We start from the raw sequence: 20,687 nt of genomic DNA, 5'->3' as shown, positions 1-20,687 counted from the left end.
TGTTTTTTGTGTGAAGCAATAGTTTGTACATTTTGATTGCTGAGTAGTTTTCCATTGCATGGATGTACTACAGTTTGTGTCTCCATTCACCAGTTTAATGACATTGTGGTTGTTTACTGTTTTTGGCAATTATGAATAGGGCTGCTATAAACACTCACATCTAGGTTTTTGTATGAATGTAAGATTTTGTTTCTCTTGGGTATGTACCTAGAAATCAGATATCTGGATCATATGCTATGTATATGTTTAACTTTTTAGGAAATTGTCAAACTGTTTTCCAGAGTCCTTGTACAATTTTACATTCCCATCAACAAAGTGTGAGAGTGCCAATTGCTCCACATCTTCACCAGCACTTGGCATTGTCAGGTTTTTTTTGTCTGTTTTTGTTTTTCTATTAAGTTATTCTAATAGGCGTATAGTGGTATCTCACTGTGGTTTTAAGTGGTATTTGACTAATCACAATTTATGTTGAGCATCAGTTAATATGCTTATTTGTCATCTATGTATTTTCTTTGATAAAATGTCAGTTGAAAATTTTTACTCTTGGGTTGTTGAGTTTGAGAAGGTTTTCTCACTTTTTTTTCCTAATGCAAGACCTTTGTTAGAAATGTGTTTTGCAATTATTTTCCCCTAGTCTGTGGCTTGTTTGTTTGTTTTTCCTTCTTCTTAATAGTATCTTTTACAGGGCAAAGGTTTTTTAATCATCATAAAAGTCTAGTGTATTAATTTTTCTTTTATGGTTTGTACTTTTGATGTAATATCTAAAAATTTGCCTAACCCAAGGTATGAAATTTACCTCCTATATTTTCTTCAGGAAGGTTTATGCTGGGGAGGGAAGGGGGAAAAGCTTTATGATGTTATATTTTGTATTTTGGTCTATGATCCATTTTGTTTTTTTAAATAATATTTTATTGTGTTTTTGGTGAAAGTTTAGATGCAAATTAGGTTCCCATTTGACAGTTTCTTCACAAATTGTTCAGTGACATTAGTTACATTTTTCACAGTGTGTCAGCATTCTCTTTAATTGTGTTCTGGTTCTTACATTGGTCTATGATCCATTTTGAGTTAAATTCTTCAGAAAGTGTTAGGTAGAGGTGAAGTTTTTTTTTTTTTTTTTTTTTTAATATGAATATCTTATTTTTTCAACAACATTTGTGGAAAACGTTATCTTTTCTCCATTGAATTGCCGTTGTACTTTTGTTGAAAATCAGTTGGCTATATTTCTTTGGGTTCATTTCTATATTCTCTGTTATCATAGCAGTTTGTAAAAATAAAGTATGTGTGGGTTTAAAATTTTATCCTTAAAATGCTATAAGTAGATAAGAGTGTATTTTCCTTCAACTCCATGTATCCTGCCCCTTCACTGTTCTGTGATCTGATGTAAACTCATCACAATTTTGTCTGGGTTGTCATGCTCTTCCTTGCTCCTAAGTGTCGTTCTGACTGTGGGGTGCTTGCTGTACCTGATATCGCTTCATCAATCAGCCACAAATCTTATGGACAAATAAAATGAAATGCATATTTACTTCAAATTTATAGTACCCAGTGAAATTATTATTCCTTAATTCTTTTGTAATATTGAATAAGAAGGGGCTTTCCCTTTTTGCTTATAATATGATTCTTCTCAGGGGAGCTTTGTCACCATTGTAAGCAATACCCCCATTTATTTTCTGTACATATTCATATTAGAAAATGTTGAATAGGTATCTTTGTTGGTGTGGTGGTGTTAGAAGAGGAAATTGGTTGGGATAGGGCAAATGAAAATGGGGAAGAGTTGATACAAAATATACGTACCTACTTGTGTGTGTGTGTGTGTGTGTGTATATATATGTATATATATATGAACCTTCATTGCACAGTGGTTAAGCACTTGCTGCTAACCAAAATGTTGGCAGTTTGAACCCACCAGCCACTCTGAAGGAGAAAGATGTGGCAGTCTGCTTCCATAAAGATTATTGCTGTTGTTCTTAGGTGCTGTCAAGTTGGTTCCGACTCGTAGTGACCCCACGTACAACAGAACAAAACATTGCCCAGTCCTACACTATCCGCACTGTCGTTAATGCTTGAGTCTATTCTTGGCAGCCAGTGCGTCAGTCCATCTTGTTGAGGGTCTTCTTCTTTTTTGTTGACCCTCTGCTTTACCGAGTATGATGTCCTTTTCCAGGGACTGATCCCTCCTGATAACATGTCCAAAGTACGTGAGATGAAGTGTCGCCATCCTTGTTTCTAAAGAGCATTCTGGCTGTACATCTTCCAAGACAGATTTGTTTGTTCTTCTGGCAGTCCATGATATAGTCAATATTCTTCGCCAACACCATAATTCAAAGGCATCAGTTCTTCTTCGTTCTTCCTTATTTATTGTCCAGCTTTCACATGCATATGAGGTGATTGAAGACACCATGGCTTGGGTCAGGTGCACCTTAGTCCTCAAAGTGACATCTTTGCTTTTTAACACTTTGAAGAGGTCTTTTGCTATGGAGCAGTTCTGCTCTTTCCTATAGGGTCTCTATGAGTCAGAATTGATGGCCAGCAGCAACATGTGTGTGTGTGTGTGTGCATATATGGAGAGAGAGAGAGCAAGATATGTATATACATACATATATATATACATATATATATATGTAACAACGTGTTCAGTCATACCTAGTATTGTGATGATGGCACGAGACCAGGCAGTGTTTCATTGTTAAACGTTGGGTCACTATGGGTCAGAGCCGACTCAACAGCATCTAACAACAACAATTTATATATATTTACATATATCTGTATAATTTGCAAAGTTACTTTATTTAGGAAAAATACAAATAATCATAATAATGGACCTTACAGACATGCTTACTCTTTTTTATTTCTATTTTTTCCAGTAAAATTAAAAACACTTAGATATGTTCTCTTAATAGATGAAAATTCATTGCAGTAAAGTAGTCACTTAAATCACCTAGTAGCTTTTACTGCAGCAGAATAAAGCTTAGGCCCCAGCTAGGTAAAATAATATTTTTGATGGCTGGTCTAGATCCTTTTTGAAAAGCTCAAACAGGTTCGTTCTTGTCACAGCTATTAGTGCCATTCTTTGAGTAGCTTATCAGTTTGATTGGCAGAAAGTCATTCTTCCTTTTTGTGAAAAAATCATAATTTTAGTACATGCTTAAAATAAAAACCCAGCATAAGTGATTTCCTGTTTGTAAAGGAAAAGGCAAGATTCCTTTGCAAGTAGTATAGATTAATTTAATCACACGGCTTTATATATAAAATTTAATTTTCACTTCATTGAGAGAGAGCTCTTTTTAGGGGAACCTTTTGGAATTCTCTTGCACATTTGTTGCCTGGCTTTACTAAGTTAGAATGAATTACAGTACTAGCTTCTTTCTAGATATTAGTCAGGGACAGATTTGCAGTCTATTGGCCTAAATAGAATCTGCATCTTAAACTAATGGAGTAGATCCTTCTGTATCTTTGAGTAAGGTTTATGTAAATTAATGTTTTAGTAATAAAAACCTTAAATAAGTTAATATTTGTAAAATGCTTAAACTAGTGCCTGGCACCTGCTGTGTTCTCTATAAGTGTTTAATAAATCAAATATTTACTTGGAATCACTCTATGTTCTTTTTAATTGTACCAGTAGGTACCAGTAGGTACCCATAGGTGTTGCTCTTGAGTGACAAGTATAGATGTCTCCAGTTACAGTTTATGTTTACATAGGTGGCCTGGATTGTTGATACAGCTTACATATCCACCTACTTTACATGCCTGTTCTCTTGATAGGTCAGCAAGACTGTTTCTGAGAAATAGACTGTTTGCTCTGATGATGTTAGTAAGAAATGACGGAGATGAGAAAATGCCCTGGTAGTTCCCTTGAAATTTTAGAGTGCTATTTGGTAGTAGCACAGTTGGTTTCACCTGAAGTTTTATTGTTTAGAAAGACACCAAACCCATAGCTGGATTTCCCTCTTATTGGGCTGTGAAGTCCCATATTTTAACATTCTTTATGTTGGTAACTAAATATTGGATAGATTGACATTTTTATGAAACCTCTACTCAATACAGAAGTATGCTATTTTTTACAAATACTTCATTGACAGGATTAGCCTTGGTTATTTAGGCAGAGCAAGGATCAGATAGAATAGATGCCAGATTGTAGTCCCTCTTGTGCAAATTTAATTGTAATTAAAATTTTTTCAACTTATGAGCACTCTTGCTGTTTCAACGAGTATTGGAAATAGTGGTTGTTACCGGGATAGAAATGTAGCTATATCTTGTGCAACTCAGGTCTAAGTGAAGATGATTAATCTGAAGTGCAGGAAGGTAAGTTGAAGAGTACTTGATTTTGTGAGAGTTGAATAATAAGAGAGGTGAGAGGAAGAGATGGGCTTGAAGCCTGAGCACTGGGAGAGACTACAAGGTCAATGAAGGGCCCGTGAGGGGGTTGAGCTAAAAAACCAGATAGAATAGCACGTAGAGAAAAACGGCTGGCAAAGTGCGGAAGATAAAACAGGGTAGCTCTTTAAAAGTGGTTAGATTACATTCTAGGTTTCTTTTTTACTTCGTTTTACTTTGATTTTATTCTAATTTTTCATCTTTGTCTATATTTCTGGCCTCCTCCCCCCACCCCAGTATGTAATGAAGAAAAGTTTTTTGTGATATATGCTATTAGATCATGAATCTTTTACCATGAACCAGAACTCAGTCAAAGAAGTAATTTTGGTTTGAGATATAATTCTATTATAGCACTTAATATATTTTCTTTTTTCATCCCAGTTTCTATATCTGCGTCTAAGAAAATGTGTTAGAAAGACATTTTTAAAATGTTTTATGTTCAATTTGAAGATATCAAATTTTTAATGTCTTTTTTACATTGAAAAAGACACTTGAGATCCAGGGCTATGTATTTTTATCATTTATGGCAGAACCAATGTGGGTGTGTTCATCTTCTAGGCAATAAGATGTCAAGATATTTACCTATTACATTAATATGCATAGTCATTTTCACTCAGAGTATAAGGAACAATCTTTTATCATCATCATATAGATAAAATTGGGTGTCTTTGGCCTAAAAGTTTTGAGATAGACCTGAAATCTAACATATTAATATATGCAAGGATTTTATATGAGTACTTACATTTAGTTTAATCTACTTCTGCATGTTTATGCTCATTGTCATGGTCCCACTGAGTAAGTCTTGTGCTTCCACCCAGAGAAGGAAGTCTTGAGCAAAAAACATCTTTTCATAAATCTTTGAGTATCACCAAGATCTTTATCCACACCCTACTATTTCTACCTCCTGAGAAAAGAGATGTTCCTGTAAGATTTCCTAAAGTGTATGGCCTTTTCTTTTATTGCTAAACTATACAAGGTGCGACGCTTGTCTTTGATATGAACCTTTGTTTAAGACCCCAAACCATAGAATTCTAGAAAATTGGGAGACAGTGATCCCAGTTACTTGGGGTTTACCTTATGGAATCAGAACAGTAAAGTACCAAACCCATTCCAGAAATAAAGTAATCTAAGCTTTCTTTACCATTCCCAAAATATCAACAAAAATGTTTTCACTATACCTAGTGACTATTTCTGAATCATATTTTTGAAAAGTTGAATCAGTAATTTCTAAACTTCTTTAGTGGGAAAGATTTTATAAACTGTATTTGAGGCTTATATTCTTCAGCTTCTTAGTATGCTGCAAAACACATTTTGAAGGACAGGAAACGATCAGGAATTAATTTTGTTTGAGAATTTGTAAGTACTCTTATGTTGAGACATGCTGGATTGCCAACAAGCAAATATTGAACATTTTGCTTCTGTAGTATCTTGGGAGATTGATGTAACTGAATTTGTTCATTTAACAAATATTTCAGAGCATTACTTCTCTGGTGTATCACACCATTTTCGGCATCGAAGGTACAACAGGGAGCAAAACAAGCATGGTCCTTGCCATATAGAGCTTATTTCTTTAGTAGAAAAGAGGCATTAATTAAACAACCACGTAAATAAATACCTTACTGCTGTGTACTGTCTGCAGAGAAAAAGTTCAAGGTGCTCTGAGAAGGCAAGCCTAGGGGAGTGATCTGTGTAGGGTGTCCAGGAGATTTTTCCAGCTTTCCAGCTGGGGAGCAATAATGCGTCAGCATTACATAGGAAAAGCATTGGTTAAAGGAGAACATTCCAGGCAGAGGAAACAACGAAAGCCTGAGGAAATGGAAAATAGTGAACTTGAGGATCTGCAAAAAGTCAGTATACTGTAATAATAGTAATTCTTTAGTTGAATGAATCATACACACAGTGGTTAAGCATTCGGCTGCTAACCAAAAGGTCAGCAGTTCGAATCCACCAGCCACTCCTTGGAAACAGTTCTGCTCTGTCCTATAGGGTCACTATGAGTCGGAATCGACTCGACAGCAATAGGTTTTTTTTTTTTTTTTTTTTTAAGGCCTCTTTCAAAGCAATCTTTTAGCTACTTTCTAGAATATAGCTAAGATCTATAAAGTAGCGTTGACTTATTTCCAATTTATTCAAAATAATGACCACATGTGTGATACTTTTTTTATATAAGTACTCACTATTGTTTTGCCAGGTATGAGATGATACTTCTAGAAGTATCATTTCATTTAATTTCCACAACAACCTTGTGCTATTATTATTTCCAGTTTAATGATGAGAAAAAAAAAAATTATGTTAAGTAACTAGCCTAAACTTGTAAGGCTAGTAGCAGAATTTGAAGTCAGGCATTAGTTTCAGTGTAACTGCTGTGATGCTCCTGTTCTTTGGTAGATAATTGGTGGTATTATATGTAATACTTAGATTAAATGTCACCATCCCTAAATTGTTTATCAGTCAGGGTTCAATCACAGAAACAAAACCACTCTGAGTGATACAGAATAAGGGATTTATTATAAGAATTAGACCTTTCCTAATTGTGGGAGTTAAAACTGGTCTTAATGGAATAAATTCTGTTTCATGTATGAAAATCCACTTTAAATCCAGAAGTTTTAAAAGTGTCTACCATATTTGATAGACATCACATGTAGGATTTTCTTTGTAAAATACCACTTTTTGATGTACCAGGCAGATGGTCACTTAAAATGAGGACCAAACTGTGAACATTATGTTTTAAAAATTTAGTAGTGTAACGGAATTTGGATCAGTCATTAAAATTTTGTAGATCTTTACTGGCTCTTAAATATATACCAGGGGCAAAGATAGTGCCCTTGAAAAGACTGTCCTCACTAGACCCGGGAACATGACCTTCCATGATGACCACAGCTCACATGCTGTATAATATTAAACACCTGAAAAAACCTTTTGCAGTGGAATCAGTTCTGACTCATAGTTACCCTGTAGGACAGAGTAGAACTTCCCCATAGCTTTCCAAGGCTGTAATCTTTATGGAAGCAGACTGCCACATCTATCTCCCATGGAGCGGCTGGTGTGTGTTCAAATTGCCCAATTTTCGGTTAGCAGCTGAGCACTTTGACCACTGTGCCACCAGGGCTCCTTTGTATTATATTACTACCTGCATAATCCCCTTATGCTGGACTCGTGCAGTTGTATTTCGTGAATAGGTTGTCATTTTAATCCATTCCCTCGTTTTTACTCCATCCAGCAGTTTTGCCATTTGCTTATGACTGGGCCGCATAAAACTCCAAATTCTTCCTTTTCTACAGTGCCCTCGTTAAGAACTTTTGACCTTTATTTATCTAACTTTCTTCTTTGTCTTCTTTTAGGACCTCTAACTTGAGAATACATTTATTCATTCTGTCAATGAAAGTCATCATAATTTTTCCAGTATGTCTTTCCACAGATATGGTGATCTCATTTCCAGGCCTCATGTTGTTAGCATTAATAGGTTTCCTCTATTAAGAGTGTGTACCAATGTACTAATTAACTTTTATCATAGGCTATTTAAAAATCAAATAATTTAGGCATTCTCCATTAGCTACCTTTGGGTGCATTTCTAGGTAGTACTTAGTAGAATGATTTTTCCACCTATTTCTTGACTCTGACTGTGATATTAACCTTTTGTAGTTAAGATACTCTGTCTCTTTGACACATGGTATGCCCTTTTACTTCTTCTTAATTTTATTTTTACCTCCAATAGTTTTCATCCTTTTATCCATTCACTCACATACCACTTCTTTGGTCCCTTTCACATGCTAAATGCGGCGCCATTTATCCTTAGTAACCATGCTGAATTTTTCTGTCCTTTTTAGTATTTAGGTTTTATTGGATGAATGTAGATTGCACCTTCTCTAACTATGTCTTAAATAATTGCCACTTAAGGGAATTAAGAACTACAAGGGAAGGAAAATGCTGACCCATAGACTAAGCGGAGGGAGAAAACGTTCCCACTGGGTCCAATTTCCTAAGAAGGACCATCAGGATGGTGGCTGGACCCTGAAATTATGGTCTGAATGACCTCTAGAAAATGATCCATTCACAAAGGAACATGCCTGTGTTTGCACCAAGCAAAATAGGGGTAGGTGGTAGTTACTCCACACAAGAAAGATAGCTCCCCTGTCCTTGGCTAACTTACAAAAGCCCAAGATTAGAAAATAATCATTAGAGCAGAGAGATAGAGTTGACATTGCAGGATAAGACATAATCCACCTAGGGTTTAATATAAGCTAGTATAAGGATACGTTTGAACAGAAGGGGAGGTTAATAATGTATCTTAAATTCTAAAGGTGCATTCTTTGCCAAATATTACCTATCTGTCATTTTGGAGCATTATTCCTGTTGCTTATAGACATTTATCTGCCCGTGCATGCCTAAAACCTGTAGACTTGCACACTTCCACATTGCTCTTACATTGTTTTTCATTCTGAAGTCTGGAATCTGGAGAGTAAATATATTGAAAAATTAGAATTGAAATATGAGAAAATTTATCTTCCTTATTTTAGTTAAATCTTTATATACCAACAGATAATCAGTATGATGTTTTGTATTTAGAAACAAAATATAAGCAGATTTTTAAAATATATAATGATGTTCAGTAGCTCGATAATTGTCTGAAATCAGAAGACCAACATAGAACTATTATAAACAATTAATTGTCTTCTTCAAGTCTTTTATTTATCAACCCAGAAACTTAATAATTGAAGTGTGAAGGAGAAAGGCAAAGCATTAGATGCTAAATAATTAATAAAATAGGCATTATATCTTTTTTTCCTAAAAATCTTCATATGAATTGTATTTTTGTTTTAAATTCTTACATAGTCAAATGATGATGGAGACAAATTTCATAATATTTATATAACCTTAGGGTAGCATAAGACATGAAACACAGAACCAGAAAGAGGGGGGGATAAAGTAAACCAAGTTTCACAATAAATTAGGAGAAAAATTTGCAAAACATAAGACAGACGTGGGATTAATATAATTAGTATTGCCGTAGAAGGAATCCTAATATACAGAGACCTCTGTCAAATTGATGTTTAAAAAAGCCAAATATGAATAGGCATTTTTAAATGCTTTTTATCAGTAGATTGTGCAAAGATGTCTGACCTTATTAATAGTAGAGCAGAACAATAAGATACCATTTTTTATCAGATTGGCAGAAACCAAAAAGGCTGAGAATAACTAGTGGTGGAACAGATGTAGGAAAACAGGAACCTTCATACATTACTGGTAGAGAGTGAATTGCTAAGATTTTATTGGAAAGTAAGGTAGACATAAGCTTTAAAATTTTAAATTTACATACCATTCAGTTGAGCAATTCAACTTCTCAATGTCAATCTTAGGGAAATATATGTACTACTGTGTAAGGATACTTTGTTGTGAGCCATTGTAATAGTGAAGAACTGGAGACCGTGTAAGAATCCACTGGTAGTGGACTCCTTTGATAGATGGAAACATGTTCATTCAATGGACAAACATGCAGCTGTTAAAAAATGATTAGATATATATACGTTGACATGACCATGCAAAAAGCACACTGCAGAGTAATCTGCCTGCATTATCATCTTTTTCTTAAAGGAAAAACAAAAAGAAGAAGAAGAAGAACCTGTATGTATATTTGTATGAAGATAAAGACTCATGTGGATGATAGGCACCAAACGTTAGTATTGGTCTCTCTGGTGCAAGGTTTAGATGATGAATGGGTACTTTCCATGTTTGTCTTTATGTAACTCTGTATTGCAATAACTTGCTTCATGATGAACATATATTCTGTAATTTAAGAGCTTCTAAAGAGAGGCAACAAGTGCCATTAAAACTAGTCTAAATACCTTGATAATTAAAATTAAGGAAGTAGACCTCTCTCCTGCAGTGGGGTATAGTAGAAAGAACAATGGTCTTGTAATGGGATGAACTTGGATTTCAGTGCCAGCTCTGACACCTCCTTACTGTGTGATCTTGGGAAACTTAACCCAACGTCTGTGTTAGCTTTTGCTTGTAACAAAGTGGATGTTAAAAATGTATCTGATCATGGGTATCATGAGTATTAGCTCATGAAATTACCTAAAGTTTCTGTTGTAGTGTCTCTCAAATAGTACTTGACGATTAAGTCATCTATTTTCCCCTAAGATTCTGAATATTAAAAGAAATGCATAAGTTCACTATTGGGGCAGGGGTAGAAATGTGCCCTTATGGCTTCGTGTAGTGAGAAGCAGACACTGAACCAATAGTCACAGACAGAACTGTATCATAGCTCCGGGGGCCTCTGCTTGAACTGAAGGACCCATGACAAAGTGTGCCAGGGAATCTGAACTAGACGTGGGAGTATGGGACTGAAGAGCCTCCCTGGGCAGGTGGCATTAAGCTAAGCTGTGGAGGAGTTAGCAGAGGTGAGGGCTCACTGGGGAAGAAGAAATGTGCAGGTGATAAGCATTCTGGAAGGAGGGAGGTAGACCAGTGTGGCTGGATCCTGGCCAGCTAGGGAGAAGAGAGAGCCTCTCCATGAGGCTGAGGAGGTCAGCAGGACCTAGGTTTTGGAGATATGTTACGGATTTTGAACTAACCAAAACATGAAACCAGTGAAGGGTACAACTAGAGGATGATGTGTCACCCACGAGGTTTGTGACCTAATTAAAACGTTTACCTTTTCTATGCCTCAGTTTCCATATTTGAAGCAAGGAAATAATAAATCCTACTCTGTGGGACTATTGTGAGAGGAAAAACAAAGTGAGTTTCTATGAAAGAGGCTGCTACATTCAGTTCACTCAGCAACGACTGTTCTTTTCCAAGTCTGTACCCTCACGTTCACCTCCAGCCCCTTCCCCAACACTGGCCACACTATGGAGCTGTAATGGTGTGAAGGGGAGGGAGGGAGCTAGCATGTCTTGAGTGCACTACATTTTCTCTTTTAGTCTGCTTCTTTTTTAATCGGGTTACTTGAACCATACACTTATAAGTACTTTTCTCTCAGAAAATGTATGCAGACCTACCCTTTTTCAACTCAGGTGACAGTGAATAGGGGTGAGATGACCGCCAGCCTGGTGTTGTTGGGGCGGGGGGGCCACCTTCCCAGGTACTTTGGAGGTACTTTGGGCACTGCAGGTCGCCACGTAGTTTCTTCCTGTTGCTTTTCGCAACGCTATTAGTCAGTGATTTGCAGTGCACTTCATAAGGACAAAGGACTTCTGCCGGTCCCCAATTGCCTGCTGATCTAAATCCTGAATTTTCTTGACCATTTGTTTGAGGGTGCCTTACTTGCATTTCACTCTCTTTTCCCTGTTCTCTATGGCTTCCAGTGGTGGCTCAGTCTACCACCTGCACGCTTTCTGTTAGCCATTCCAGCCAGAGTGCCGTGGGCTCGCTGGTGAATGTGCTTGCTCTGTGGGCTGCTGTGCTTATTAAGCAAGAGCTTTTCGTAGTTTTTCTTACTAATATTGCATTGATTGAGAGGTTGGGATGCTACTCCAGGCATGCATGGAGGGAAAAATAAAAACAAAGACACATGCACACACAAAGTAGTATAATGGAGCAGTAAGCAAATATTTGAATATTTCGAAGACAGATAGGGTTATAATAAATCATAGTTGCTTGGAGTGGCATTAAATAGGTTAAGCATGTAAATTATTTCTTCTTTTAGTAGTAAATGAGGTTGCTGGGGTTTTTTTCCCCCTTCATTTAGTTCATATTTCATGAAGCCTACATAGGGTCACTATGAGTCGGAATCAACGGCAGTGGGTTTTTATGCTTGATGATGTCAGTGTAGAGCTCATAAAAGATGCTTTTGGAAGAGAAAAGGTATGGTCTTAAAGCTCAACTCTACAAGGTAAAGGAAAAACTTCCCCAACAATGATGATGATGATCATTGATGATTATTTTGTTCCTTCATATAGAAAATTGACAAAACTATTCTAGGGCTCAAATTATTTCCCCCCTCAATACAGATCCCTCCAGACACTCAGTGACTTCTGTGAGATGGCAGGATAGTGTTAGAGTAGAATTTGTCACCCTAAAAAAATGGTCTCCATTTCTGGGTGCTCCGTGGGCTGAGGAGCATCAAGGTTATGGAGCTGCTGGCCTAGCGCACACTCAGTAACTACACCGTCATTAAATTAGGTAATATGTGAAAGTGCTTTGCAAATCAGTAAGTGCTATATACTTACAAGTTATTATTAATATAAACTACGAAGAAGGAAACTGGTTTTTATGTACAGCTGAATCCTTTTTGTACATATCTTCCCTGCAAAATGGAATGTGCGCTTTTTTAAAGTTGTGAAAGCACATTGAAGCTTAACAGATGCTTGTTACTGGAGAAAAATTACGATCCTAACAGTCGTCTTTAGGAGCTGTTCTTAATCTTGGATGATCTAGCAAGATTTTATTTTATTTTTTTCTCTTTATTTTTTGTCTTAGCTAAAGTTTTGGTGGCAAACATGGGGGAGATGCTGGGAAACGTAAGAACCCCGGCATAGAAGTGAGATCAGATCTGAAACATGAGGCCTCGTCTAAGATGCCAACAAACTTAACTATAAAACAGAAAAACAAGACTATCCTTACTTTGAACTGTTTGTAAAATCTGTTTAACTTTTTAAACGTTGGGTTAAAAAAAAAAAAAATTGGCCATTTCAGAAACATGAGCTTTATACGGCAGTGGGCTCTGGAGCATGAAGCACACTTTGGTAGGTGACTGCTTGTCTGTAGATGTTGCCCATTCTCTTGTCTGTTATGTTTCCTGTCCGTCCTATGGAGATCATGCCTTTACCCAGCAGGTCTCACATGTGATACCACATACTTATGGATGTATTGGGGTTACTTCAGCATTTTTGTTCTTCTCCCAACATCTTCTAAGAACTCATCTCATTTCAAAGAATGGCCCTTATATCCTATTATAAGATCTAGTATTTGTTTTAGATGTTATCTCACTCCACCCTCAGTACAGACACTTCGAAAGTCATTAGGCTTAACAGTTCATATTATTGAAAAAATGAATTCATTAGGTTTTTTCCCCCACACATACAAAAAAAAACCATATTTTAAATTTACAACCCAAAAAGATATGACTAGTGTATTGTTATTTTCCTGAGAATTCTGATGTTTCTTATTCAGATTTATCTAGAGATTAAAAACATAGATGTCATTGAAAGAATGAGCAATGTAAAAGAGTTCCCCTCTCAAGCCAACTTTGAGAAATGCTAGCAGAGCGTTTACACACTGGACTTCTCTCACTGTTACTGTGCATACAGAGTATTTATTCTCCATCTGAAGACTGAGCTGTGGTTTGTCTGATTGCTGTCCGGTTGGAATTTCACAGGACTTTTGAAGGGAATTGGACCACAAACACGCAAGTTGTTTGTCCTCCACATAGGGATAGAAATGGATACGCTGATAATAGACTGACGATAGACATTGCACAGTGAGTTGACCTTTGCTGTTTAACTGACCAAATTCAAGATATTAAGACACAGCTTAGTCATGAATTTACCTCCCAAGTTACAGATACGTTGAACAGTTCACTGAAATTTCTCCAAGCTACAAAGCTAAAAATTAAAGCCTCAAAAGAACTAGAATATTCACCATAAAGTAACTAGAGTGAAATCCTTAGTGTGTGTGGTGAAATTCTGAAGCTGTGTTCTGTTCACTTGTACTGTACAGTGTGTAATGCATCGACCAGCATCCTGGTCACTTTGGGATTAGAGCAAAAGCCTCCACTATTGCAGGAATTTTAAGGGGGATTGTGGTGTAGTGGTTAAGAGCTACAGCTGCTAACCAAAAGGTCGGCAGTTCAAATCCACCAGACGCTGTTTGGAAACTCCATAGGGCAGTTCTACTCTGTCCTATAGGGTCGCTATGAGTTGGAATTGACTGAAAGGCAACCGGTTTGGGGTTTTTTGTTTTGTTTTGTTTTGTTTTGGTTTTTTTTGGTTCATAGCAAAACGTGATGTGCTCGTCCTGCTAAACAGTCTCCCTCCTTATTTCAAAACTTTACAGAATTGTGCTAGATGTTATCTGTATCTCATTAGAAAGAATGTGAATGGTAACAAATAAGATAGGATGTTGCAATGGAATAAAGTGTTTCCCCTGTTTTAGGAAGGTACCTAAAGTTTAAAAGTTGGTAATTTTCGACCTGGGCCTGTAGAATGGTGTATAATGTTTAGTTCTCTTGATTACAGCACTGCCTGTACCACCAAAGACACCCTTCAAATGTGTGTGCTCACTAGGTTCTGTGTTGTTTATGTACAAAAAGAAATCTATGGTTGATTTTTTTTTTTTTTTTAATTCTTTTAATCTACACTGGTTCCTAAATTTGTTGTGGATCCTCAGCTGAGAAATAGAGTTCATCACTGACTCTCTGTCACCTGACAGCCATTGATGAAGCGTCCATGCAGAAAGTGTCAGAAAGGTTAATGTTTTTTGACTTTTATGAGGCTATAACCTGTGTAGTTTTGCCATCAAAGATGCATGGCCACCAGCAGTGGAATCTGCAGAATTTCAGACTGCATTCTAGATTTTTTATACCCTGTGCCAGTATTCTAGATTTTTAAAGTGACAGATATTTATCTTAGTACAAAAGGCTCTAAAAGTGTTGCTACTCTGAACCTGGGAGGTGATTTTAATATTTTAACATGAAACACAAGAACAGTGCTTAAAAACCAAAAAATCAGTCCTTGCTTTACAAACAACAATCACATTCAGCCTTTTCTTCCACTTAACTATATGCTATTGATCCGAGAAGATGCCCAAGCTTGTGATAGCTGAAATTATAAGCAATAAAGAGCTTGCTTCTTCAAACAAAAAAGTGTGTAATTAGCAGAGAAGGGGGAAAGCCTATGTTTAGTTTTAAAGAAGCAGTTTGAGTGCCACACCAGTATTCAAGTGTGTGCAAGAAAAAAATCTCACCACCTAGAACCATCAGTTCATTCTCTGAGCACAGTTTGTGCCCAGATAAAAATTAGGTGTGTGCCCGTTTTTTTGCTTATCTCAATCTGAATTCCCTGACGGAAAAGCAGTCCTTGGTGCACCTCTAGCAGCCAGCAGCACTGAATTCTTTCTGTGCATTTGCCTTCTTGAATATACTTAAAATTCACATTGCTTAGTTGACAATTTATGGATTATTACTATTTTTTAACCAAGACTGAGTGCACTGAAAGTTGTCCCCTTGCCTTCAAGCCTCAATACGTTAAGTGTGAATTAAAACTAAAAGTCTCCACCTATAGCTGAGATGTTTTTAAACTGAAATTTATTTCTGTGAAAGATTTAATGAAATTCTAGTGCTGAAAAAAAAAAAAAAACTACTTTGACCAGCCAGAATAGATTACAGAGTGTCGCGTAAATGTGTTTTAAAACCATCTCCTTTTGTCTGAGTCACATTTTTCAATTGAGGTTTATTCCACCCGTTTGTGTGTGCCAACCCAGCCCACCCCACCCTGACCGCTTACCCATCTCATTGTGCGTATTTAAAGAAAGAATTTTGCTTCTTGAAGCATACATTGCCTAGAAAACTACTCGCATAGCTGAAATACCACTTTAATATATGGCAACTGGAATTCTAAAATTGAAAATATGAAAAAGCGCTTAGAGAAAATTCCTGAATTATATTCTAAAAGCTGTTGACAGTATGAAACATTTCCCATGAAGATTGCATTTTTGCTTTTTTAGTCGTATTTACAATAGTTAAAATTATCTTCATAAATATCAATGTCAAATGCATATAATTCTTTATATAGTTCTACTTTCTTGATTTTTAATGATTCTCTCAATCTAATTTCTTCTTTCTTTCTTTCTTTTTTTGCTTTCCTTTTACCTAGGCAAGGTCTTATACTAATAACATAGTAACTAAAATAATCTTCCTTAGAGAACATTTCAAATGCTCCTCTACGCTTTTGTTTTTCATTTCATTGGAGCCTGATTTGTGCCGTATCATAACCTTCAAGTGTCTGTGCTGCTAACCCTTAAACCTGTGAAGGCAACTAAGTGACAGGCATCCCTAGCACTTTATTTCCTTTCTAAAATTAAACACCGCTTCCATTAACCGTTCCTTGGTGTCTATAACACCCTCACCTCCAAATTAGTCATTACCCAAGGTAATGACTGATACGCAAAGATGGCTTTGTGAGATTATTAATTTATCATACAATTAAGCCATACTATCTAGGAGTACACAGCACAAAAGAAATGAAAAGCCTATGCAAGAAGAATATTTTACATTAAAAAAAAAAACAGAAAGAGGAAAAATACCCATCTCAAACCATTTATTCCAAGTTAGAAAATCATTTTAAGTTTTGTGAATAACAGTGTGACTAAATACACAATTTTTAAACTTCACAAAGCAAGATTTACCACAAAAATGAGGGAGATTGTATGATTCTAATAGCTGTGGAATTTATTCTCTGCCCCATCACCAGGAGAAAATAAACAAATCTTTTGAATCACTCTTTTTGCAAGCATATCTTATTTGATTGTTAGCAGTGAAATTCACCCTTCCAAAAAACGCACTCATTTTGTGAATTATGGAGAAAATGTGAATCACCAGAGAGAAAACATTTAACCCTAGTTTAAATTGCTTAATTTACTCGTTTCATTTGTATAGATTTTAGTTCTAGATAAAATGTAGATGTTCTAACAGCTATAATTGAAAAACATTAATGGATATTTCATAACAATTTATTTACTTCTCATGTTTTCCTTTCTTGGATTGAAACTAAAACTAAAAACTGAACATGATTTTAGTGAATTGGTTTGTATTAGAGATGCATTAAAAATTACGTTCAGGAAACCATTTAAGCATAAATGTGACAGATACAAAACAGAGATTTTAAAAATGAAACAAAAATAACAACAAAATACCCTGAGAAGTAATGACTAAAATACTGTAGCAGTTTTTAAGCTCTGTCTTTGAACAGCTAATCCATGCTGCTATCTTCTGTGAGAGAAACGTTTTAAGTACATTTTAATGAATTCCTTTTAGGTGAGTTTTAATCCTGTGAAGTGATCAAGCTTTTGGGGGTTAATACCATCATACTTCTCAAATAAGGTTTGTTGATTTAAAAAAATGTTTTTGTGTTCGTACTACAAACAAGAAGCCTAAATGGTTTTCTTGTCCGCTTGAGTACCAGAAGAACCAGACATAAAATGGTACAGTTGGAGGGGCCTTAACAGATGCTTGTCTACAAACCAGACTCTGCAGAAACCATTCTGAGAATTAGCTATGCCTTCCTCCTTTATTTGCATAATCTTGGAGAAGAGGAAAAGCAGTATTGTGAATCTTTCAAACAAGGCTCTTCTATATAGTTCACCTTTTTTTTTTTTTCCAGTGAATAAACCAAAACCAAACCTGTTGCTGTCGAGTTGATTCCAACTCATAGTATTACCTAATTTAGCTGAAATTATCACTAGTTTCATGTGACCTGGGAGAATTAACAAGTTCATGGTGTTTTCCGTGCCAGTTTCAACTGTTTCTTAATTGCAGTGCGTTTGGGAGTTTCACTTTTGGTAGTGCTAGATTTGGCAAGGCACATAAAGAACCTCAGTGGGGTATGATATAATGACATCATTTAAATTAAACGTAAATCTGTGAATTATTTAAGACATGAAAGCCATGGATGCTCAGGGCAGGCTGCAGCAGCACACGTGCACCTGGGCGTCCGCATTATGTGCCCACCAGCAGGAGTCCACCATGCCATCCACTCAGAGCCAGGGTGCACAAGGCTGGGGGCCACTGCTGTTGTCTGAGGAGGGGGCCAGGACCACTCAGCTCAACTCACTCATAAAAGGAAGACCTGTGCGAACAGGTAGGCGGGAACTGTGTGTCGCCAACCATCCCCTTCAGTGAGACTGACATCTTGATCATCCCTGCTCTAGGCCTCTTTCTCCCAAAGAGTGAAGTGGAGTCTCCCTCCACGTGCCTTTTGTTTCTACTTATTCCTTCTCATTTCCTCCACTTCATATGACCTCTCGGCCCCTCTCCTTTTTAATTGTCTCTTTTACACAAGAACACAGAAAAATGTTTTAAATTCACACCCACCAAACTGAGCAGGAAAGAGAATGACTTCAGACATAAAATAGCTAACTGCAGAGCCCACACTAGAATCCAGGACATTTCTTTCCTATGCCTCAGCGGACCCTGAGCCCCATCACAAGTTCCAGGTGCCAGTCGCCTTTCTGAAGAAGGCATTCTTTTCTGTAGGGACCTTGTTGGCGCAGTGGTTAAGCACTCGGCTGCTAACTGAAAGGTCAGCGGTTCGAACCCAACAGCCGCTCCACAAGAGAAGAATGTGGCAGTCTGCTTCTGTGAAGATTTACAGCCTTGGAAGCCCCATGGGACAGTTCTACTCTGTCCTGTAAGGTCACTATGAGTTGGAATCAACTTGACGGCAGCGGGTTTTGTTTTTTGTTTTTTTTTTTTTTCGGTTTATTGTTTTCTGTCTTAAAGAATGTATTCTTTTCTGCCTGCTTATATTGTTTTAACTATTCAGAAGAGCTCATTCTCTTCAGAACCCTTTGCCCACTAATTTTATGTCGTGGAAGCTCTTGCTCAGTCACTGCTTTTTTCATCTTACATGCTGTGGGAATGTCACCTTACTGCTGTTTATTATAACCTACTGCTCCTGAATACAAGGTACCCACTGGCATTCACCCACACTTGGTCTTCACTACTCAGACTGCTCAGCTTATTTATAAAACACCATGCTCCAAATTGCTAGCTTTTAGCAGACTTTTTCCTATTCTCTTCTTTCTTATACAAAGCTTTGTATCCATAGAGATCACTTTTGAAGTTTCAATTGTGTCTAAATTGTTAGTCTAGTTCTGAGATCCAATAGTGTAAACCTTGAATTCCCAACAATACCAGATTAATTTATCACTTTAATATGCCATTCTCAAATATTTTTATTGCATTATTAAAAATTATATTTCTTGAAAAAATAGTTCCCTCTAATCACATCCATGTGCTGTCAATCCCAAGGAAAGATAGAGTTCACCTTTTGGGAGACAGGGAAGACAAAATGTTAAAGAGAATATGTTGGAGGTTTTTTAAATAAACATATCAGTGCTTTTAAACTTGTGGAATAAGGCCATGCAAAAATGCAGATAACTTTAACTAAAAATCCGGGGGGTGGGGAGACAGAAGGTAGAATATCTGGCCGTAAATAAGATTTCAAATTGGAGTTAATGCCTTCAAAAATTAAAGTCACAAATAAAGATGAAATGCCAAAAAATTTATGGTTTTTTAGTAAAGGATCATTTCAGTATTCAAATTAAAGCATAGTAACATATAAATAGAAAGCCCAATCAAAAACTTGAAAAGCAAACTGTAGAATAATCAAGTAAGCCTACAGTTAGCCACTGTATCAATTTATAGAGCACACAGAAAAGAAATGAAAGAAATCTAAAGATGGAATTACATGCCTATAAACAGAGCAAAAAAACTTGAAATGGTACATAAGAGGCCACTAAAGGCATTGTCAGCACATACCTATCTCTCAGGCAAATTGTGTATTTATACTGACCCATTGGAAACGTATAGAAAGCAAGGGTGGATGTGGTAAATGAAAAGACCACAGAACTAGGACTTAGTGAATCTGGAATCTCCTCCCCTTGTTTGTGGTAACTGTTCGCATGAATCACTTGACCTCTGTGCTTCAGTTTCCTTGAATATAAATGGAAGGACTAAACTTTAGAAGATGACCTCTCTAGGTTCTTCCCAGGTGTAATATATTATGATTCTGTGAAATTACAGGTAATCCTAGATTACAGCCCTAATTTGGTAATCTCTTTCATAATTTTCTAGACTGCTGCTTCTTAACTATTTTTAGTTTGTTCATCTCAGAGATTACCAGGAAAGCAAAATTCCCCTTCTCAGAAGACCGTTGATACTTCTCTAAAAGTTTACATACATTTTTCAGGAATCCCAGACCCTTCAGAGGGTTTAGGGATCCCCAGGTTAACAAGACCTGACCTAGACAAGTAAAGAACAAAACAGGACCTCTCCAATGTTTGATTTTACAAGGAGATTGGGAGAACTCTATGAAAAAAGTGTTTTGCCCCAGTGTTTATAAGATAGCAGGACTCTGCTAAAACTCCATAGCATCCTGGACATCTGTAGGTCCCTCTGAAATTGGAGGTCAACACAAGGTTAACACATACACTTCACAAGCACAACCCTGGTGTGGTGGGAGAGGGATGCCAAGTCTGTTTCATATGACCATTCCTTCAGGAGTCATTGCAAAGCACAAAAATCAAACTATAATGTTAGACCAAACAGAACAAAAATAAAAAACCAAAGTTGATACATTGCGTAACTGCCCACT

General features: G+C 36.7%; 1 protein-coding gene across 2 annotated transcripts in view; it reads left to right on the top strand.

Annotated features, from left to right (window-relative positions):
* Positions 1-20,687, top strand: part of ZNF407 (zinc finger protein 407) — a 480,440-nt gene that overhangs the window by 343,610 nt on the left and 116,143 nt on the right. The window contains exon 9 of one of the 2 annotated variants that reach the window (XM_023741561.1): positions 9,967-11,428. The exons of the other annotated variant lie outside the window; for it this stretch is intronic. Within the exon in view, the coding sequence (XP_023597329.1) occupies positions 9,967-10,118 (152 nt within the window). The 3' untranslated portion in view covers positions 10,119-11,428. Of the gene's footprint in view, positions 1-9,966; positions 11,429-20,687 lie in introns of those variants that run through there. 2 annotated transcript variants of the gene reach the window in all.

This window comes from Trichechus manatus, unplaced genomic scaffold, assembly GCF_000243295.1.
Source record: "Trichechus manatus latirostris isolate Lorelei unplaced genomic scaffold, TriManLat1.0 scaffold00183, whole genome shotgun sequence".
NCBI lineage: Eukaryota > Metazoa > Chordata > Mammalia > Sirenia > Trichechidae > Trichechus > Trichechus manatus.
This window is presented reverse-complemented; position numbering and strand designations above follow the sequence as displayed.